Source organism: Poromitra crassiceps (assembly GCF_964638095.1).
Source record: "Poromitra crassiceps genome assembly, chromosome: 18".
In the NCBI taxonomy this organism is placed as follows: domain Eukaryota; kingdom Metazoa; phylum Chordata; class Actinopteri; order Beryciformes; family Melamphaidae; genus Poromitra; species Poromitra crassiceps.
Window position 1 is genome coordinate 31,201,132 of NC_139636.1, and position 23,869 is coordinate 31,225,000.

Sequence of the window (23,869 nt, forward strand, 5' to 3'; positions counted from 1 at the left end):
AAAAAAAAAAAAAAAAAAAAAAATTTAATAAACAGGCTAAAATATTATGCTGTGTGTGGTAGTTGAAACATAGTTTCAAGTTGACGTTTATTTATGTTTGTAGTTGAAACAAAAACATAAATACTGTAGGCTACATGAATGGAAATGTTTGATCATTAATATCTTTTAGAAATTATATAGGTAGGTAGGTTATATAGGTTTTCTTGTTTTAATAATAATAATAAAAAGACTTAATGTGTAACTTTTCCTCCGTGGTATCGAAAATGGTATGAGTGAGTGAGTGAACTCTGAGAGAGTTCATGTCAATTCTGCTAATAAATACATAATACCTGCTTCTTGCCTTTTAGGGGTATTTTTTTTCTCTTCAGTTACACAGGTATCGTGATGTATCGTCTTCCAATATATCGATTATCGCAGTATCGCTGTATCGTGATAATATCGTTATCGGGGGCCAAGTATCGTGACGATATCGTATCGTGAGCTACTCAGCGATTCCCACCCCTATAGTTGACTGGTGTTGCTTCCAGTGGAGGGAGTGGATCTTATTCTTGGCAATGGGCCGGCTTGGGGGGGACGTGTGTGGGCAGACCTGTCAGCACCTCCAGTGGTAAATCCGGTCCCTGCGGTTTCTGATGATGAACCAGAGGTGAATCAGCGAGACTTCCCCGAGATGTTTGCAGCGTGCGCTGTGATCCAAAACATTATCCAAGTTGGTATGAAGTGTGCAACATGCCTCAACGGTGCTAATGCCTATCTGTGATTTTTGGAGGTGCACATTCTGATGCAGCGGGCAGATATCACCTGTCAATCAAACAGTGTGTCCAGTCCAAAGTACTGTGACGTCTTTCTCCTTGGATTTTCTGTTGATGACGTTTGAGTTTCTTTTCTTTATGCTGCCATTGTAGGCTCTCACTGCTCATGCTCACTCTGACTCCGCCCCCTTTTTATTTTTATTTGTATTTTTTTGCATTCTGCCAGTCACCTTTTCATCCTAAAATAGGAGGGAGACATAATGGTTTTACGTCTCCCCTGGCATCCATGCCCTTCAATTAATGTCAGTTAAATCATTTCAATGACTTTCCTTGCCCCGACACTAATGAAAACACTTAATTGCCATTGATTATCTTAACTGCCTTTTAGTCCGGTTGAAACATTCATCCGTCAGCGATCCTTTTGAATTTGAGGTTCAGTATATTTCTTAAAAAATAATCGTTGGATTAATCGACTAATCGGAAAAAATAGTCGTTAGATTAATTGAGAAGAAACTAGTCATTTGGGACAGCCCTACCTATTCTGTCAGGCTACATCAGTGGTACTCAACCTAAGACTTGCCCTACTCCTCCTAAAAGCTTTGCAAGAGCCACAATCCCCCCAAAAAGTAAATGTCTACATTACACTGAGACCACTGATGCTGTTAAAGCAACTGACAGTAGCAGACTGGTAGCAGGGCACAGCTGCCATGGTGGCCCTAGGGATCTCAGGGCATCATTGCCACAGTTGGAGGGGCAACAGCGGCCATGGCCTCCGTGAAATTCCCACCCTGCCCCAGGGCACCCCAACTACTCAGTTGTTCTATTCCCACCCTGCCCCAGTGCACCCCAACTACTCAGTTGTTCTATTCCCACCCTGCCCCAGGGCACCCCAACTACTCAGTTGTTCTATTCCCACCCTGCCCCAGGGCACCCCAACTACTCAGTTGTACTATTCACTCCCTCCTGTGCGCCTAAGGATTTGCCCTGGGAAAGAGCCACCAGACACCGGCCGCTTCATCAGCGCAAATGTAAAAGCATCATGAACTGGATATATAGGTTGAATCACTATGGTGTTATTTGCAGTAGAGATGAGCAAATCTGACATTTATTTCGATGAAGTCACAAATGAGGAACAGTTCACATGGAGTCAAATGATGTCAGTGTCATGCTGGAGGTTTGAAAGGAAGTTGATAAAACGTCTGGAAAAAGCGTGTGGACATTTTGCTGAAGTTGTAAAACGTGTCAGCGTAGCATTAGCATACATGATTCACTAAGGTGACGTCTCTTTGTACACAGCTCCCTCCATGCCCCTCCTCCCCCCTTCTCTCTCTGTCCCTCTCTCTCCCCTCCCTCTCTACCTGCTATGCTTATTATTATAGAGCAACACAGTCACCTCATGGCTGGAGACTGATTCAAAATCTATTTTTCTAGCCCGTTCAGGGAAGTTCTCTTAAATAGTAAAATGATTTAGCCTCCACGCCCTGACTGTGGTTATTGGTCATGTATGACACATGGCATAGCTGCTTTGTTGTTATTGTGCATGTCTGTTTTGCACTTTTGAAATAGTGGAACATGACTAGGAAGCTTTTCCTCGCGGGCCTTCCGTCATGTCAATCCTTCACGTCACGTTCACACTGTCAGCAACTGTCATTGTTTCCACCTCGAGTGACGTGAAGCACTCTGGTAATAGTCACTCGGTGGAAGCCAGGTAGAATTCCTCTCTCTTTCAGTGGAGTCACCTTTGGGGATGCTGCTTAGTCTGGCATGACTAACACTTCTCCACATAGTTAGTTTGTTTTGACTTGTCTGGAAAAAACCCCATTAAAACAACAACTAATAATTATCACAGACAGACATACTTGGCAACTTGAAGTTGGTCATTTTTTCAAATAGATCTATGCACAGTATGCAACATGTTGAAGTTTTGTTGGCTTGTTTTCTACATTTTCTACAAATAAAATATTCTACAAATAGCTAAAATTGAGATCCATCCGTCAGGACCTGATACTTGCATGTTTTAATATAGCACAAAGCCTGTGATTTCTTGTCACTACATTGAATTTCAAGAACTACCACCAATTGAATACACACCTACTGTATCCTCTTATTTCCTTTGACTAACTGCTTGGAGATGCATTCTCAAACATACTCATCCAATGGTGGCCTGATTGAAGACTGGGCTGCGTAAAATGCAGTAATGGTCTATAATCGTAGTGAAATCACACAGTTTTACTCATTTTGCTGGGGACTCCCCTGCAACCCCTCGTCATGCTGACGTTTGAGCATATAGGTCTAGCTGCCGTCGGCAAGGCTCCAGGTCAAGGCTCCAGGTCAAGGCTCCAGGTCAAGGCCCCAGGTCAAGGCCCCAGGTCAAGGCTCCAGGTCAAGGCTCCAGGTCAAGGCAGGTCAAGGCTCCAGGTCAAGGCTCCAGGTCGAGGCTCCAGGTCAAGGCCCCAGGTCGAGGCCCCAGGTCGAGGCCCCAGGTCAAGGCCCCAGGTCAAGGCCCCAGGTCAAGGCCCCAGGTCAAGGCTCCAGGTCAAGGCCCCAGGTCAAGGCTCCACGTCAAGGCTCCAGGTCAAGGCCCCAGGTCAAGGCTCCACGTCAAGGCTCCAGGTCAAGGCTCCAGGTCAAGGCCCCAGGTCAAGGCTCCAGGTCAAGGCCCCAGGTCAAGGCTCCACGTCAAGGCTCCAGGTCAAGGCTCCACGTCAAGGCTCCAGGTCAAGGCTCCAGGTCAAGGCCCCAGGTCAAGGCTCCAGGTCAAGGCCCCAGGTCAAGGCTCCAGGTCAAGGCTCCAGGTCAAGGCTCCAGGTCAAGGCTCCAGGTCAAGGCTCCAGGTCAAGGCCCCAGGTCAAGGCCCCAGGTCAAGGCTCCAGGTCAAGGCTCCAGGTCAAGGCCCCAGGTCGAGGCCGACGCACAAGCATGTTTTCGGCTTAAGCAACCACACCAAGATGGAAGACTACTAGGGTATCTGTCTTCTGACAGGGCGTGTCTCGTTGGTTTCAGTTTTGACTGAATCATTGGTCTTACTGAGGCAACATGGACCATTATCTCATCATCTCAGTACAGTCATTGTCAAAAGCGTAACACAAACATTTGGAAAACATTTGGAAACGTGTTGAAATGTAATTCAGTTATTTTCCCCTAAAGATCAACTTGAGGCACTTACAGTAGCTGCCGTTCGTACACCGAACCGGTAAAACTGGAAATCGACCCATGCCTGCTCCTCATTAGAAGTCATTTCATGGACTCATCCCAGTATGATTGGCTTGTATACTGCCTGAGCGTACATATGGCCTCGACTACACAACTAACAATGTACCTACACGTTTTATTCGCTCCCAGACTCTCGGTGTTGCACAGTCAATTTCTGATCTCACCATTGATTTCCATTGATTGATTGATTGATTCCATTTCTGGGGCGGCTTTAGCTCAGGAGGTAGAGCGGGTCGGCCAATGACGCAAGGGTTGGCGGTTCGATCCCCGCTCCCTCCCAGCTGCTGTCGTTGTGTCCTTGGGCAAGACACTTAACCCTCCTTGCCTCGTATGATTGGTATGAATGTAGACATGAATGATGGTGGTCGGAGGGGCCGTTGAGCACCGATGTGTGGCTGCCACGCTCTCGAACCACCGGTACGAATGGTGTGAACGAATAATGATTCTGTGAAGCGCTTTGAGCACTTGGAAAGGCGCTATATAAATCCAATCATTATTATTATTATTATTATTGAATTTACGTACGTCTGACTCTGCTGGCTTGAGCCGCCAGCAGCAGGCAATATCAACCAAGTTCAGTGTGCGTTTAAGCGTTGAAAACAGCCGGTGCATTTTCAACATATGCAACTGATGCTTTGTTGTGTTTCTGGCGTGAGGGTGGTTGTATTGTGAGGCAGTTTGTGTTTCTGGCGTGAGGGTGGTTGTATTGTGAGGCAGTTTGTGTTTTTGGCGTGAGGGTGGTTGTATTGTGAGGCAGTTTGTGTTTTTGGCGTGAGGGTGGTTGTATTGTGAGGCAGTTTGTGTTTTTGGCATCAGTTTTTGGCTGCAGTTCTGCCTCTGAAGTGAAGAATTGGCAGCTGGCGCTGAAACACAGGACGGTGCTCAGTTCAGGTAACCTAAAAGGTACGTGTCATTCCTCATGTACAATAGGGATATTCCCTCATTGAAACTAAATTGCAGATAAGTACGTTGTCTAAAATTAAACAGAACCCAGTCCCAGTGTCAAGAGTCGACCACCTGTGCACAAACACAACAAATCACCATGATAAATACCTTTCAAGTCCTCATGGAAAGTCTCAAAATCCAGTTTTTTGTTTTGTTTGTTTATTTTAACTTATTTTGGGGTGAAATTGGTCTTAAACCTTTTTCAATTTGGCATTTGAGTCTTAACTTGCTGAAAGCTGTAGTTTCCCTGCTTCTCTGTTTTTATTTTATTTTGTTGTATAGTGAATTCAGTTGATTTCATTTTCACTCCCGTTTGTGCACAATCCACATCACATTGATTTTTATTATGCCTCCGCCGGCGATAGCCAGGCCGGAGGCATTATGGATCCGGGTTGTCCGTCCGTACGTACGTCCGTCCGTCCGTCCGTACGGCCGTCCGTCCGTCCGTCCGTACGATGTTTGTTAACGCGATATCTCAGGAATGCCTTGACGGAATTTCATCAAATTTGTCTCAAACATCGACTTAGACTCAAGGATGATCTGATTAGATTTTGGTTGTCAAAGGTCAAAGGTCAAGGTCACTGTGACCTCTCGAACGCCATTTTCAAGCTTGTTAACGCGATATCTCAGGAATGCCTTGACGGAATTTAATCTAACTTGTCTCAAACATCGACTTGGACTCAAGGATGAACTGATTAGATTTTGGTGGTCAAAGGTCAAAGGTCAAGGTCACTGTGACCTCTCGAACGCCATTTTCAAGCTTGTTAACGCGATATCTCAGGAATGCCTTGACGGAATTTAATCAAACTTGTCTCAAACATCGACTTGGACTCAAGGATGAACTGATTAGATTTTGGTGGTCAAAGGTCAAAGGTCAAGGTCACTGTGACCTCTCGAACGCCATTTTCGAGCTTGTTAACGCGATATCTCAGGAATGCCTTGACGGAATTTAATCAAACTTGTCTCAAACATCGACTTGGACTCAAGGATGAACTGATTAGATTTTGGTGGTCAAAGGTCAAGGTCACTGTGACCTCTCGAACGCCATTTTCCAGCTTGTTAACGCGATATCTCATGAATACCTTGACGGAATTTCATCAAATTTGCCTCAAACATCTACTTAGACTCAAGGATGAACTGATTCGATTTTGGTGGTCAAAAGTCAAAGGTCAAGGTCACTGTGACTTCTCAAACGCCATTTTCAAGCTTGTTAACGTGATATCTCAGGAATGCCTTGACGGAATTTAATCAAACTTGTCTCAAACATCGACTTGGACTCAAGGATGATCTGATTACATTTTGGTGGTCAAAGGTCAAGGTGAGCTCTCGAACGCCATTTTCAAGCTTGTTAACGCAACATCACAGGTGCGCCTTGACGGAATTTCTTCCAATTTGCCTCAAATGGCGATTTGGACTCCAGAATGAACTAATGGCGGAGGCATAAGTCCGCGTTGCGGTCGTTCTAGTTATAGTTGAAGCTTGTGTAAACACTTGAGCCACTTCCTTCCAGATCGGACTGTGTGTTTTTCCAAAAGGTCCCGCAAGCCAAAATATTGAACTTCCATATATTATGTCATCAAATATCCCAGAGCTTTTGTGATGCGTGCTCTTTTGTTTGCTCAATGCATCCTGCATCCTTTATTCTTTCACTCCTTCCTCAAAGGACATTCTGTTCTAATAGGGATCACGTTTCGCTTGCGCTATAAATAGCTCTAGCGTTGTTCTATTTTTAGCCGCAGGAGTTGTACCGTGACCTCTTCTGGATGTTTGTTCTTGCATCACACCTGTTCTTGCATCACACCTGTGGAATTTCTCATTCAGAGGTGTGTGTGTGTATTTACACTCACACAAGCACGTCACTCATGTTATTTGTTTATGCAGGGATGTATGTTCAGTTGTGTGTCTGTCCTTATCCTTTATATTGGTGTTAGTCTAATGCTTTAATCCCGTGTTACATACATATGAGATCAGTCTAGTGAACAGCACAAGGCAGTCTGGTGTCAGTGTTTCCCCTACAGGTATTATGCAACGTTACACCGCGGCTGAAATATGATTATTATTATTATTATTTTTGACAAGAATCGGCTGACGACTGCATATTGGGGCTATGATTCAAACTTCACTGGCCTCACGATTTGATTACGATGAATCTGTCAACGATTCCATTCAATTCCATGACACATCTCCATGCAGCTCCAACTATCACAGTTCCCAGTATCACACCCTCCATTTTCTATATATGGCTACTTTTTCATCAATTAATATACAAACAGTCGGATAAATATCAACTCCCCTTTTTTTTTTTAGAAAGTGCTTTAAAATCTGAATATCAACATAAATATTAAACAAATGATTAATCTCTCTTCGATTCGATGCATCGCGATGCATCTTATGAACAAATAATTTTGACTGCACATGTATCGGAGGAAGCATGTGCTAATCTACAACTCTCCCCAGTTCGGCCAAGGGAGGGTGGAGCAATGTCCGGGACAGCAGGGGGGATTGGCCAAGTACAATTGGGCAGAAAAGGTGTGTGTGTGACGTGTGTGTGACGTGTGTGTGTGTGTGTGTGTGTGGGGGGGGGGGGGTGGGGGCGGGGGCTGGATCTGAAGGGGAAAAAACCTCCATCCTCGGGCAAACACTGGGTGTAATTCACCTTATGTAGCCCCGCCCACTTGACCCAGTTGTGTTATGACTTCCTGTTCCAAACACCGGCTGTTTGACCTGCTCACTAGTAACTGTACTGTCACAGGAAGTGTCAACACAATAGGAAGTAACTGGCTGAGCCCTGTGTTGGAACACGAGGCGAATAGGAACCTGAAGCATTATTCTGGCACCTGCCGGAATGCCATATCCCAGCCGGAGCCGAGCGGCCACCTGATATAGCCCATTGACACCTGATGCAGCATTTGTGTGTATGTCCCTCATTTGTGTGTGTGTATCCCTTTAAGACCGCGAACCGCGTCACGCGGTCTTAAAGGGATATACACACAAATGCTGCATCAGGTATCAGTGGGATAGAGGCGGGGCTCACAAAGCATGGAAGTGAGTTTTGTGTAACACGACACCAGTCCTTTTCTCGGTGGGAATATCCAATCCAACATGTTCATTTCCTTCAACCAATATTGAGACAGATGCTCAAAGAGCCTTGACTCATTAGTAAACATGGAGCCCTGGACTCTCTGGAAACTCCCATACGTCGTAGAGTCCCGCCTCTCTGCCGGTGTAGAACAAACAAACGGCTCCAGCTCACATATGGTCCCAATACATTGTAGAGGTTTATCACGTCATCAGGGTTGTTCCCCATAATGCAGCACACGTATCACATTTCCATTGTGGTGATTTATTTTGCATATAGTTTTATTTGTGTTTTCATAATAGCTCGGCGTGATGCTTTCAGTTTCCATGTGGAGATTCAGGTTAGTCCATTGTTATTGTTTATTGTTGATTAAAAAGGCCTAGGCGTCAGATAGTCTTCCTGGGGTCCAAGACAACAAATACATTACATGTGTCAGACAAACAATCAAATAGAATAGAAACACGTCACGTAGAGTGAGAGAATAGAAACATGTCACATAGAGCAAGAGAAAAGATAAAAGAAGAAACATTTAAGAAAATAGTAAAAAGTATAACTACCGTAAATTCCGGACTATAAGCCGCACCTTTTTTCCCGTTTTTTGGCCTTTTTTGGCCCCTGCGGCTTATATAACGGTGCGGCTTATCTATGGATTAAAAAAAAAAAAAAAAAAAAAATCTCTCTTTTTTTAGCACTCTTTCTAACTATAAATCCTATATAACTATAATAAGTTTTAATTTCCTCTCTTGCCCTCTTTTCACCACACTGTATGACACTGTGTGCACTGTAAAAAACAACACAGGTGGTGTTGTGTTATGTTGTTTTGTTGAAATGTTAATAAATGGGAGCTTCCTCAAACAGCCATCTCTTTCCCGACAATCCCCTCTGTGCATGAACCCTTACATATGGTAATTAAACATTAAAACACAAAAAAAATAAAAATAAAATAAAATACCATTAAAGGCCGGGTTTACCGTGGGGAACATGGTAATGTGGTAATGGTAATTACCATGGTAATGTTTTAAGGAACATGGTAATGTTCCCCAAAAAAAAAAAAAAAAAAAAAAAAAAAAAAATTGGGCCAGGTGACGCGTTTCGCGTCGAAACGCGTCACCTGGCCCATTTTTTTTTTTTTTTTTTTTTTTTTTTTTCATTTTTTTTTTCTCTGGCTGTGAACAAGCAATTTCAAAAATTTCAACGGATTCGAAATTTAAGATTTTTTAAGAATTAATATATATTCATGTTCCCCACGGTAAACCCGGCCTTTAACACATTGAGTGCCAGCCATTTTTTCATCCTGTAGGTAAGTTGTGCCAGGGTTTTTTTTGAGGATTCTGGCTCATTTTACAAGAGCCGAGGATTATTTTCTGTTAAGAATTCATGAACACCAATCATCTAAAAATAACTAATAGAATGTGTGCTTTCTCTGTCTAAAAGAGTTAGTTTGCAGAGTTAGTAGTTATGTAGATATTAGCCGTTGAGTACAGCATGGTTTCAGCGTCTGGAAATTTATTCAGAGATAAATGGCTTTTTGTGAAATTCGACAGAACAGTCACTTTAACCATTCATTTTTGGCATCAGTAAGACCGTCAGACATTCTAAACAATAGTTTTGAACAGTAATTTCCTCCATAACAACAGGAAACACCCCTCTCATTCAAACTCCTCCCTCCGTGTGTCTTCTCCTCCTTCCTCCTGGCTCTACAGCGGGCGTGTCAGAAGCGCGTTGCTGCTGCCTGCCTGCCTGCGTGCGGACGCTCCTTGTGCGAGTCAAGATGGGCCGGGGAATGCGTGGGCGATGGGCAGATGTTGATTCTGGCCTTTCTGAGGTGTTTCAAAGTGTGTTTCACCTATAATCTATTTTGCAAATCGCTCTCCGCTCTCTGTGTGCGGCTGCCTGCGCGGCCGCTCTCGGGCAAGACAAGTGTGGAATGGATTACTGTAAAATCGCCTCGCCATTTCCTTGAATGGCTTGCTCCCGCGGCAGTTTTTTCTTTGATTTCGCTCGTCTGGGGGAGCACTGTCAACACTTAGTGGGTCGGTAAAATAGATTATACACATTCTCTTGCTCCAATAGTGATCTCGAAGATGTAAAAGTTGTTGATTGATGTCCCACCGTCAAAAAAAAAAAATGTTTATGTAAGACGAGTTATTTCGGCTCTGGCACTCAAGCGTTGGATTATGTAAGACGAATTATCTCGGCTATGGCACTTAACGTGTTAAAACACCCGCGGCTTATAGTCCGGTGCGGCTTATATAAGAAAAAAATAGTCAACTTTGCAGGTGCGGCTTATACACCGGTGCGGCTTATAGTCCGGAATTTACGGTAGACTCAAATAGAACATTACTGCAATGATCGGATACTTTCAGCCTCTAAAACAGACATCACAAACTATGACAAGAGATAAGATCAAATACAAGTTAGTGTGAAAATAAATCAAATCGAAGTTTCTTTTTAAAAACCTGCCTTTCCTGTGATGGAACGAATGTCACCAGGAAGACAGTTCCATGAGACTATAGCCCTATAAAAAACAGCCTTCCTTAAGTAGTTAGACCTAGGTCGGGGTAAAGTAATCTGTCCTCCATTTGCCCTTCTGGTGGAGTGTGTGTGTATATTTGAACTATAAATTATGTTATTGTGAAGAAATTCAGGAGTCTGGGTTAGTAATAAATAATAATAATAATACATTTTATTTGGAGGCGCCTTTCAGAACACCCAAGGTCGCCTTACAGTGCATATAAAAACAGTTTCACATAATAAGAACATATACATATTAAAAACAGGGCAAATAACAGCAGGAATAAAACATAGCTAAGAAGGAAGGAAAATGCAGATGGTTGGGGAAAAGTGACATTAATTACAGGGAATAGGCCAGTTTGAACAGGTGGGTTTTGAGGTGGGATTTGAATGTTGTGATGGTGTCGGACTGTCGGATGTGTGGGGGTAGGGAATTCCAGAGCTTGGGGGCAGTGCAGCTGAAGGCCCTTGCACCCATGGTAGTGAGGCGGTGTGAAGGGACAGTGAGGAGACCAGCAGTGGAGGAGCGCAGGGAACGGGAGGGGGTGTAGTCGTGCAGGAGGTCAGAGAGGTAGATGGGTGCTTGGTGGTTGAGAGCTTTATAAGTGAGCAGGAGGATTTTGTAGTTAATTCTGTATGGAGCAGGGAGCCAGTGGAGTTGGATGAGAATGGGGGTGATGTGATCAGAGGATTTAGTGCGGGTAATGATCCGGGCGGCAGAGTTCTGTATGAGCTGGAGTCGGTTGAGGAGTTTGGTGGGGAGGCCGGAGAGAACAGAGTTACAGTAGTCAATCCTGGATGTTACAAATGCATGGAGCAAAACTTCTGTGCTGGATTGGGAGAGGGATGGGCGGAGTCGGAGAATCACTCTATGAAAAAATATGAGTAGGTTGGCGGAAAGTCTTTCCTCAACACTAAGCCATGAGAGATGTGCATGATGCATATCAACCACACTAGATCTACGTGAGCAGCCCAGGACTAGTCTAGCGGGGCTGTTATTATTCCTGAACCTCTTTTGCTACCTGTAGACTAGAGTCAAAATAGCGACTTCATGTAAACAGGCGAGTTGAATTCACAGTTGAAGACTTGTTCATGACTCACGTTGGGTTGAAAACAAGGAAAGAATGTGAAGTTGTGTCTTTCTCTTAACATTTTCACAACACAAATGACTTCTCCCCGACTCCGCCTCCGCTCTACTCTGCTTCTCTGAACTGGGGATAGGGTGCGCTTGTTTAACACTGCCCACACGTCACGTTTAGTGGAGTTGGCCTTTTTATGCCTCCGCCGGCGAAGCCAGGCCGAAGGCATTATGGATCCGGGTTGTCCGTCCGTACGTACGGCCGGCCGGCCGGCCGTCCGTACGGCTGTCCGTCCGTACGGATGTCCGTCCGTACGGATGTTTGTTAACGCCATATCTGAGGAACGCCTTGACGGAATTTCATCAGATTCGCCTTAAACATTCACTTAGGCTCAAGGATGATCTGATTAGATTTTGGTGGTCAAAGGTCAAGGTCACTGTGACCTCTCAAACGCCATTTTCAAGCTTGTTAACGCGATATCTGAGGAACGCCTGGACGGAATTTCATCAGATTCGCCTTAAACATTCACTTAGGCTCAAGGATGATCTGATTAGATTTTGGTGGTCAAAGGTCAAAGGTCAAGGTCACTGTGACCTCTCGAACGCCATTTTCAAGCTTGTTAACGCGATATCTGAGGAACGCCTGGACGGAATTTCATCAGATTCGCCTTAAACATTCACTTAGGCTCAAGGATGATCTGATTAGATTTTGGTGGTCAAAGGTCAAGGTCACTGTGACCTCTCGAACACCATTTTCAAGCTTGTTAACGCGATATCTGAGGAACGCCTGGACGGAATTTCATCAGATTCACCTTAAACATTCACTTAGGCTCAAGGATGATCTGATTAGATTTTGGTGGTCAAAGGTCAAGGTCACTGTGACCTCTCCAACGCCATTTTCAAGCTTGTTAACGCAATATCTGAGGAACGCCTGGACGGAATTTCATCACATTCACCTTAAACATTCAATTAGGCTCAAGGATGATCTGATTAGATTTTGGTGGTCAAAGGTCAAAGGTCAAGGTCACTGTGACCTCTCAAACGCCATTTTCAAGCTTGTTAACGCGATATCTGAGGAACGCCTGGACGTAATTTCATCAGATTCGCCTTAAACATTCACTTAGGCTCAAGGATGAACTGATTCCATTTTGGTTATCAAAGGTCAAAGGTCAAGGTCACAGTGACCTAACAAATGCCATTTTCAAGCTCGGTAACGCCATATCTCAGTAACACCTTGACTAAATTTCTTCACATTTGGCTCAAATATCCAATTCTGCAAAGAAACGCCTTGATGCAATTTCTTCCAATTTGGCTCCAACATCCACTTGGACTCAAGAATGAACTAATGGCGGAGGCATAAGTCCGCGTTGCGGTCGTTCTAGTTTATTATGATTAAATATGCACATTTTTAATCCAAACAGGTAATTAATCACGATGCTCCGATGGGGGTTGGCAGAGTTTGACACTAGACATGAAAGAGCATTCGCTCCTGTAACGTCACTTTTCTTTATCACGATGACTTTTGCGATGTGTTCATTGCGCATGTTCATATCGCGATCACGATGGAAATGCGATTAATCGTGCAGCCCTAATATATATATATATATATATACTGTATATATACAGTATATATATATATATATATATATATATATATATATATTACAGCATGTGGAAATCTGTCTCTCTCTAACCCCCCACCTTTCCTTCCTTCAACCTCCGCAGCAGGCCAATGGAGCCTCCGCCTAAGAAGGATGTTGGTGGTCCAGTCATGGCAGGCAGGCGACCAGATGAGTGGAAGGACCCGTGGCGTAGGTCCAAATCCCCCAGGAGACGGCCCGGGGTGGGCTCCCCGCCACGGGGCCGCCGGCGACATCGACCCTCGGGCTCCTCGGTCTCCCTGTCAAACTCCTCCAGGTAGGGCCTTTTTATTTACCCTCCCATGTTTACTCCATGGCTACGGCCTGTCGGCCTTACACTGCAACAATATTAGTGCCATGTTTACTCCATGGCTACAGCCTGTCGGCCTTACACTGCAACAATATTAGTGCCATGTTTACTCCATGGCTACGGCCTGTCGGCCTTACACTGCAACAATATTAGTGCCATGTTTACTCCATGGCTACGGCCTTTTACACTGCAACAATATTAGTGCCAAATATTTAGATAAAACAATGGAGCTTCATCAACATTCTTTTAATTTACAGTAAATATTTTCACTTTATTTACAAAATTTGCAGTTTATTTTTCAATATTTACCATTTTTTACAGTAAATAACAGCATTGTACTAATAGCCACCAAGTGAAGCTATTCATTTCTTGACCAGTAGAAGACTCTGCACACACCACAGCACATGCAGTCAGTCAGTGCACATTGGTACATGGCTGCACACTCAATCTTCACATGATGCCTGCGTCAATGTGTTTCTTATGTATCAAGGTGTGTGGGTGTGTGCACAGGTGTATGATAGCTTGCGTGTGTCTTAGTGTGCTTGCTTATGACTGTGTGCACAGGTGTATGATAGCTTGCGTGGGTCTTAGTGTGCTTGCTTATGACTGTGTGCGTTTGTGTTGCAGGTCTTCGTCTCGCTCCTCGTCCTACACAGGCTCCGGGTCGTCTCGCTCCCGCTCGCGCTCTCGATCCTCCTCGTTCAGCTCGTACTCCAGTCACTCCTCCCAGCGCAGCTCCTTCAGTGGCAGCCGCTCCAGGTACACAACACCACCACCAGTGTGTATCTGTGCATGGCACGGTCCAAATGCTCATAGCACAGTTCAGTGATGCCCAAAGTATTGGCTGTGGCCTACTGGTGGGCCGTGAAGGTACTGCGGGTGGGCTGCGACGAGCATGGCCGCCAGATATGAGGTCACCGAAGTCCGCACCTCCGTTTATTTCCTCTGGCAGGGCACAGTCCGTGTTTGACCAGCTGTTTTTAAGCTACAGCGGCGCCTCTGGAATTAGCGGAAACTAGACATCCAGACGATCCAGGTACCGGCCATGTTATGCTAGCTAGCTGGCAAGCGGCCGTAGTATAGCTGCAAAGTCGGTTTTTTTGGGGGGACAAAGGTAACGTTTTTGACACACACACACACATGCACACACACACACACACACACAAGGAGGGAGGGAGATACGAGATAGCGTTTTTTTATTTTGATATAGGTAAATACTTGATCTTAGTCTCGTATGTTGATCAGTCTCTACGAGTTAGGGTTGTGGAGATGCGTCCGACCCTGCATGCAGGACTACAGGTGAGAGATAAGAGGACAGCGGGGGGTTGGGGGTTTCAAGTCACTGACCAAACACTCTATTTCAGTGATTGCTGTCAGAATATAGAGCCATTTAGTGTTAATTTTGTCAGCTATTTTTTTATTTAGTCTTAGTCTTAGTCCCATGTTAAATGTCCTTGTTAGTCTTTATCATATTTAGTCAACCTCATCCTGTTTTTATTTAGTCAAGTTTTAGTCGACTAAAAGTTTGAGCATTTTAGTCTTCGCTTAGTCAAATAAAACCATAAGTATTTTAGTCTAGTTTTAGTCAACGAAAACTGTTCACATTTTAGTCTAGTTTTAGTCAATGAAAACTGTTGAATCTGCTGATGCGCTTGTACTAGTAATGGTAATTCGAAGCAGTGTTGGCAACTCTTTCCCAGGAAAAGTAGCTAATGGTGACTCTGCCCACCCGGGCCAGTGTCGGCGTGCAGCGGTAGCAACGACAAGTGGACCGTATTTACAGTCCCTGCTCAGCCCGCAGATGAGGGGAGAATGGAGGGAGGCTGGCTGTGCTGTGTGGAAAGCACTCAGACTTGTCTGGATATAACGTAGACAAGCATACACATATAGATAAGACCCTTAGCTAAGACTGGGCGGGTTCTGTTGTAACTACTGCAAATGTTTTTGAGACAGCTAAATGTCAGCTAGATCTATAATGCTGCAGCACAGGAACCTGAACTGCTGCATTGAGGGGGGGAAACAGTCTATAATTAGTGTTCATTTTGTCATCTATTTTTAAATTTAGTCGTAGTCTTAGTCCTGTGTCAAATGTCCTTGTTAGATTTTATCATATTTAGTCAACCTCATCCTCTTTTTGTTTAGTCAAGTTTTAGTCGACTAAAAGTTTGAGTATTTTAGTCTCGTCTTAGTCAATGAAACCAAAAGTCTGAACATTTTAGTCTCGTCTTACTCTTGGGGAAAAAGGTAGTCGAATAACATTTTTCGTCATAGTTTTCGTCGACGAAATTAACACAACATTTAACACTTATTTTAACAGGGAAAACATCGCTGAATGTACCTTTTAAGTTTGGCAATGGCTGCCCTAGTTCCTTAAGGTTCTAATTTGTGGGGAATTATCTATTCATTTCAAATAAAACCAGCAAAATGAACGATTACTTACTAGATGTTTCATTGTTTGGTTTGCTGTAAAACATGAATTGATCAGTTTCTCTTTTTCCCCCTCCTATGTTTGAAGATCTCGATCATTCTCCACCTCCCCCTCACCGAGTCCAGCAGCACCAAGAAACCCCAAGAACAAACCAGACCTGCCTCCTGCACCGACTAAAGGGTAAAGCCAAACACATTCTCCATATGTTCACTAGGGGTAGGAACCAAACACATTCTCCATATGTTCACTAGGGGTAGGCGATAGGACGAATATACTGGTGATTGGCTGAATCCGTTGATGGTTGTTTTTCTTTGGGGAGGCAGTTTCTGTAATTTTATTTTGCTAATTTAAAGGATACAACATTTTTTAATTCAGTCATTATCTACTCACCCCCATGCCGATGGAAGGTTAGGTGAATTTCTTTGTAACTTACAAAACATTCAAAAAATAATGTTTTACAAAAGAAAAGCCTCCATACTGCTCGAATCCAAAGGCTCTTTCATACACAGATCGCGCAAAAATTGCCGTTTAGGAGTCCTGTAAAGCCAGCCGCCTCGCCACAGAAATTGCTTTCACACGAGCCAAGCAGCACGGCCACATTACCGTGCTGCTGTGTACTTTCAGGTGAAATCCCCCGCTCCCGCATTGAAAGGCGAGCGGAGGGATTTCCTGCTCCTCCTAGCCCAAATGAATATTTTCATAGGTTAGTGTAGCCTAGGCTACTGTATGATGAACGAATTCATTCAACAAGACTTCCCTCCTAGTCCGCTGAGCAGGGAGGATAGTGCACTCGCATGGTGGGCGGGCAGATCGATATGGTGTCCTACTAAAATTGGAACGATACACGACCGCCCGCATATCAAACAGCTGCAGTCTGCATAACGTTCGTCGGGGGAATAGTATAGGCTATAAATGCACATGACTACTTAACGTTAGTAGTTTTGGTAAGGGAATGCACAGAGCTGATTTTGAGAGGGAATAACCTCAGACCAACTCGCCACAGACAGCTATAGCCCTCTGAAGCTTATTATTATATCCGTTAATTGTAGCCTACCTACTAATGTCAACATAGTTTGAGCATAAAGCCTAACCGCACGGAGCATTCCTCCTGGCGTCCCTGCAGTCATGATTGTATAGGCTACTTTTTTTACTTTCACTCGTGCACTTTCTTGATACATGAGGTGATTTCCCCTGTAATTTTTTTTATGAATGAGCTGACCATTCGCACCTTTTCCGGCTTGCTGCGACGACCTTTCAAGTGAAGGCGGGTTGCCAGGTAACCCGGCGCTGTTACTACCTCCCGTCGCGGGACAAAAGGCGTAAAACAATTGTCCACCAAAGCGCGTTCACGACTTTCACATCGGAGGCCCTAATCCTATTTTCCATGCATTTTTCGGCTTTCAAGGCCGGTGTGAAAGAGCCTCAAGTCTCCAGAAGCCCAGAGATGCCAAGTTGACTTGAAAAGACGCAGAGCAGCACCTGCACCACTGACCTAAATAATATGGAGAAACCCATGTGCAGCTCACATGAGATGGGGGTTTCCCAGAGCCGCAGCTCCGCCTGCTATTGGTCCGTGATTGGCAAGCAGCGCGATCACTGGACAGGCGACCTGTCAATCACCCCCTTTTATATCATCTATTTTACTCCAAATGGGCGAGTTATATAAGAATTTTTTTTTTTTCCTACAATTCGATATACCGGTTTGATATGTTTTTTGGGGGAATATCGAACCGGTTTCAACATTTTCAAACCGACCCATGCCTAATCCTAACCACCATCCATAGTCAGCTTATAGGTATCTGCTTCCATCTGTACACATCTCCTTGTAAACACATTCTTATTTGTATTATGTTTGTTTTGACTTTATTACCCTGCCCGTGAATGGTTTACTTCACATACATTTTCATGACAATTCACTATAGGTAGTAGCCTGAACCACATTGCATCTTGGTTTTTGCTAGTCCAATACTAGCTAGGCCACTGCATTTGCTAGCTAGGCCATAGCCTGGCAGGCTAGTTGTGGATGCCGGCCCCTCATTTTCTGCATGCCTGAAAAAACCAGACGTTCCTTTTCCTTCCCTAAGCATGCCGCTGAAGCCCGGTGCCATGCCCCCTCCTCGTAGGGACAAGCCTCCCATGAAGAAGGCTCCCAGCCCCCCACCGCCCAGCGGACCGCAGGGCAGACCCCCAAAACCCACGCCGGAGGGGGGCAAGCCTCCCACCAACACCCGTGAGGGTGGAGGCATAGGGGGTGGGGGAGCAGGCGGAGGAGCCGGAGGAGGCGGGGGTGGCGGTGGAGGTGGAGGTGGAGGTGGTGGAGGAGGAGGTGGTGGAGGAGGTGGAGGAGGAAGACCCCTGGCACAACGAGAGCCCGGAAAACCTCCCAACCCACGTGAAGGCAGGCGGAAAGAACGGCAGCAACACCCTCCTCGGAGGTAGGTGACCTGCCTTCAAGCTTTCCATCAATATGTTTCTACAGCACATGGGCTTAGGTCTTTTCTTTTATTCACTGATTGATTTTTGAAAATTACCTAATTGCCACGAACAGTGAGACAGTGTGACAACAAGAGCATCGCTGAGGAGTGGCAGCCTCTTCTGTCCTCTGCTTTTGTAGGAAATCTGTCGGATTGCATTGTGGCACAAAGGGAGCAGGGACGGGACCGATCCAATATCGGTATCGGGTGCCGATACCGACATAATTCACGGATCGGATATTGACGATCCGCGCGCGCGCCGCATCCGATCCACTTCACACGGCTCACGCTGAACAATGTAACGTAACGTGAGACACGCCTCTCACGGCATGTACAGATGAGTTTGAAAGCTCCGAGGCAGGTGCCACCGTTCATCTCGCTCGTGATTGGAGGAAACCTCAGACACATATGCTGTTGCCACAGCTCGACCAGCCTGCCTCCATATTAGAGATTCACCGATGTGAACATTTTGGCCGATACCGATAACCGATATTTACAGATGCCGATATGTTCTTTCTAAAAACTCATTTCTCTGATAACATTTGGAAAAGCCCATAAATCATAGATTTATCGCAACGTTTCCTCTCAATGGGAACATTTTGGCTGATACCGATCCAATAACCGATATTAACAATGCAACATCGGCCCGATGCCGATGTGTTAAAAAAATGACTGTCTGCCGATACCGATATGATTGGCGATATATCGTGCAGAAAACAGGGGAATGAGCTTTAGGGAATGGATTGGTGGCTCTGCTTCAGCCGGACAATGGCTGAGCAAAATGTCTGACAGGACAGAAATTCATTCACGTGTCTGACGGCCGATCAGTCCTCGCTCCCCCTGTACACCGCTCCCCCTGTACACCGCACGAACAAGCTCAAACACGTCACCACTCTAAAATGAGTGGTGCAGCTCACAAAAAGAGACCAGAAACAGAAACGGCTCAATTCGTACAGTCAGTGTGTACGCTTGGCTTAAGTTGTTAGCTGCTGATGTGACGTAAATCTTGAGACTAGGGGGCCCTTTACACGAGGACAGTTTCTGAAAGAAACGACACAATAGCGTTTCCTTCACACCTTTTCCTTCACACCTTCTCCCTGTTTACATGAGCGCTGTTGAATTTTTAAAACGCCGTAATGTACATGCCAGGTCGCTAGGTGGCAGTGTGATCACCTTATTCTTTGCCCATACAAGGACGGGGCATGACGTAATTTCGTAATCGTCTTTCCGGTTTTTAAACACGGAAGTAGAGTCCGCCTTCCGCAGTCATTTAGACTTGCCAAAAAGCTTTTTTCAAGCTAAAAAAAACCCCAAACTGTTTTAAAGTTTTAATATTTGTCGGGTGAGAACGTAACATATATGTGACCAGTCTATCAGAATAACACCTATTGGAAATCTTTTAACGAGCAGCGAGGACCGGGAGCGCTGACTGATCTGTCAAACCCTACTGTAGTTAGGCTACTGGCAGTGAGAAAACACTGTCGACGTGCTTTTGTAACTAACATTAAATGCCGACCGGGTACAGCCATCGGCTCCTCGCAGCAGTAACGTTATGAACATGTAACTGAAGTTGGCCGCAGTGTAGCTTAATTCTGAATGTTGCCAAACTTCATTCATACTGACGTTTTATTTGGTTGCCAACTCGCACACGGCTATGGCGTAATCGCGTGTGTCGCGTGTGCAGGCACGTCAGAGTTTCTGAAATGTGCCGTCTCAAGCGATTACATGGAGCCCTCAGCCCCGCTCAGTGGGAAGCGTCTCAAACAAGTTTCACTCTGGAGGGTGGTTCCAAAATGTGTCGTTTCCTAAGCGCGAATTCGCCGTCGCCGTCTAAAAGGGAGGCACTAACGATAAAATAATTCCCCGTTTCCATAGGAAACCGTCCTCGTGTAAAGTGCCCCTAGGACTTGGGAAGGCTGTGTTCACACTATTCTGCTTTTTAACATGGAGTGGCCACAAGGCAGATGGAAAGCAACTGCTTTGGGAAAGCATGAGAAACACTCATTACATGACATGACATTATAGAAACATGACATGACATTATAGAAACATGACATGACATTATAGAAACAGACACAACCAAGTGAGAGGAGACCTTTGGGCAGACGGGGAAGTCTCTCATCAGTCATGTTGTCTACCCTTCTGAATATTATTTATTCTTCTTATCTGTTAAAACTATCACTGTTAAGGCCGTTTCACACCGGTGCGGATTTTCGTGCGAATATTCGGCACGGAGATTTGCAACAAAATGTTTTAATGAGTTGCAATTGAACCTTGCACACCGAGGCGGAACATTCGTGCGGGGGTTTATTTTTCCGCACGGACTTTGACTTCCGCGGATTTTCGGATGCGGCAAGATACGTTTGACCAATGAAATCCTTTATTTACAACTGACGTCACATTGTAGTATGGAGCTGCGCTGCTGTTTGGCATGGTGATGATTAAATTTGTGTTCATAGCCTACTGTAACGTTACAGGCTATCTATAGCCTTCCTAGCGTGAACGTCCCCCCCAGTTTCCTCGTTTGTTTACAAACACTGATCCCTCGTATATCGTGATTTTTTTTTAAAGCAAAAGACGGTAAACAAAATAAATTACATGAAAATGCTCACCTCAAACACACTGCCAGTCGTTGTTCAGGGTCGATAGGTTTGCGGTAGTTTGTGTGTTTCCTCATTATGTGAGGGGCTATCATCCCCAACAGAGCCTCAAATTGCTCAACTCCCATTCTGAAATACTGCCTGAAGCGACCGTGATACAGGCGCAGCTCCTGGACCAGCTGATGAAACTCGCCATGTTCTGTCCGCCTCTCTCAAATTGGGTGAACCCAGAACCTTATTTTCCTCTTTCTCGTTTGTTTTCTCAGCAAAATGAGGAGCAGGTCATCATCACTGCTACTACTACTGCTTGACTCCATCGTGGTCTCTGCTCACTGTTTTTCCGCAGACGGAAAATGAACGTGGGAATGCGAATAATTCGCACCCGCACCTGTGTGTATAGTTTGCAATGCGGAAAATCCGCACGAAATATCGCATCGCATTTCGCAACGCATTCCGCACCGCACCAGTGAGAAACGGCCTTTAATCTGTTAGTTCTGTGTTGGGAGATTATTACCTACCGGTATGGAGTTGCCAGACAAAGCACTCAACCCCCTAAAGTTTTTTGTTCTTGTTCCACCGCACTCGAGAAGATCTGGTTACCATGGGCTTCTGATTCCTGATCATGTTGTAAGGTCATCTTGTGAGCAAAGTGTATGGGCCACTGGAAAACCAGCTGGCATACGTTACATGTAGGCGGGTTGCATGTTGGCCCCCCTCCATGTTTGTTTATTGAGCTTGCGTGGTTAAGTAGGCGCAGAGTTGACAAAGACTCTCTTGTCTGGCAGCCAGGTATGCATCAAAACACAGCATGTGTGGAGGCACGTGTGTTTTGTGTGTGGTGTCTGGTGACGCGGCCGGTGTTACCCACAGCTGCCGGGGGAAGACCAGCGTGTGTGTGGGTGAGAGAGTGGGTGGACGGGTGAAGGCCTTTTCAATACACGTCTCTGTGTCTGTGGTCAGGACTAAAGGGCAGGGAAGGACAGCGAGGGTGTGTGGGCCTGTGGTTAAACAGGTATACAGGTGTGTGGGCAGCTGGAGCACCATGGGTCAGTCCTTCCAAACCGAAAGCCACTTCCAACACCCACCACTAGTGTCAACGACTTCCCTTTGTGTGTCGCTGATACTGATCATACTGAAGAACATGCTTTTAAGGGTCAGCTGCAGTGTTGTTATCATCGGCTTAAATCAGTGGTCTTCAACAGGGGGGCCACAGAGGTACTCTGTCCTGCAGGGGGCCGGGGTCCACCCATTTTTGCCAAAGTAGTTTGTGAAAATTTTAAATAAATCTTTTTAGACGCACACACACACACACAATATCAGTGTTTTCCCTAGGATGGAGTTCGAGATCGCGCATACGAGAAATTGCGTTGCAATTTATGTATTTATTTTTGCTTGCAAAGCGCGCCCTGTCTAGTCCTGCCCTGTCTAGTAAAAAGATGGGTGAGACGAACCCCCCCTTCACTGGACAGCATGATGATTCAAGTTGGTAGACATCGTCCAACCCTAAGCTATCAATCTATATATCTATACATTTGGCAATGTGGCCAATGTTTGTTTCAATTTTGTGTCCCGGAAGTGATGTCTCACACACACACACACACACACACACACACACACACACACACACACACACACACACACACACACACACACACAAGGAGGCATTGTGACATCACTGATGTCATCAGTGATGTCATAAGACTGATGATGTCAGTGGTGTCATAAGACTGATGATGTCATCAGTGCTAGTGGTGTCATAAGACTGATGATGTCATCAGTGGTGTCATAAGACTGATGATGTCATCAGTGATGTCATAACACAAAGCAGGCACACACACACCCGCGCGCATGTAAACTTAAAGCAGCTACGAGCAAGATTTTCGATTGTTATTAAACAGTCTAAATGTAATATCGATGCCTCACATCTTACCTCTAATATTAGACGAGACCAACGCAGAGTAGTCTCGCTTGAAAGCAGAGTGAATCGGCGAGTGTGATGATTAGTCTCTCTCATAGACTGTAAAGGTCTGTCTGCGGGCCGGTGTCATCAGGAAGTGAAATGAAACTGCTTGCGGCAGCCACTTCGGCCATAACCACAAAATTACTTTCAAACAAATTAGAATATAACGAGAGATGTTCACGAGAGCAGAAAGTAGCGAGGGCAGCAGGAGGGGAAAGCCGTCCTTGTTTTGGATCTCGCTTCTTGGTTTCGCTCTGTCTAGCAACTGTTTACAGCTGCCGTAAACCATTTCGCTCTGCCTAGCAACAGACCCACCGGGCTAGACTCAGCTCTCAGTCTTAATCCGTTTCACTCCTGTAAGACTGAGAATATTACTATTTAAATCTTTTCGTAACGTTAGGTGGTGCTGTTGGAAGCCTTGCATCGGAGAGCCAATCATGAGTGTTGTGGGCGGGCCTGCTTTCTGGGAGCAGTGACGCTCATGCAGAACCGGTGCTGTCGCGTTTGCGGAGAAACATATGAATCACTTAGAAACAAACATAACCTGTTATTAGGACGTGTTTCATCCGGCCCCAGCGGCTAGAGGTCTTTCCCCCAGCGATATGCCCGACTCTCGAGGCTACGTTACAGAGCCTGCTGTCTGATGACTTCACAGCGCTTTACAGTCGCAAGCGGGCCACTTCCGGGTAGGACAAATTATTGTAAAATAAACAACAGGTATAAACTCTCTTTGCAGCACATCAGTGTCTTGCTCTATATTGGAACTATGAAACATTGCATTGCCGCTACCAAATAAAATTCTAATAATAAATGTAGGCGTGTCTGCTGCCGGCCGTTCTCGCCGGGCTCAATGAACCAGATTTGGAACAGTAAATT

At 45.2% G+C, this 23,869-nt stretch overlaps 1 protein-coding gene across 1 annotated transcript in view; it reads left to right on the forward strand.

Moving 5' to 3' along the window:
• zc3h18 (zinc finger CCCH-type containing 18) overlaps nt 1-23,869 on the forward strand; it is a 79,283-nt gene that overhangs the window by 26,484 nt on the left and 28,930 nt on the right. Inside the window, exons 11-14 of the mRNA XM_083654909.1 lie at nt 13,307-13,498; nt 14,159-14,290; nt 16,047-16,139; nt 18,044-18,394. Coding sequence (XP_083511035.1) covers nt 13,307-13,498; nt 14,159-14,290; nt 16,047-16,139; nt 18,044-18,394 — 768 coding nt within the window. The remainder of the gene's footprint in view (nt 1-13,306; nt 13,499-14,158; nt 14,291-16,046; nt 16,140-18,043; nt 18,395-23,869) is intronic.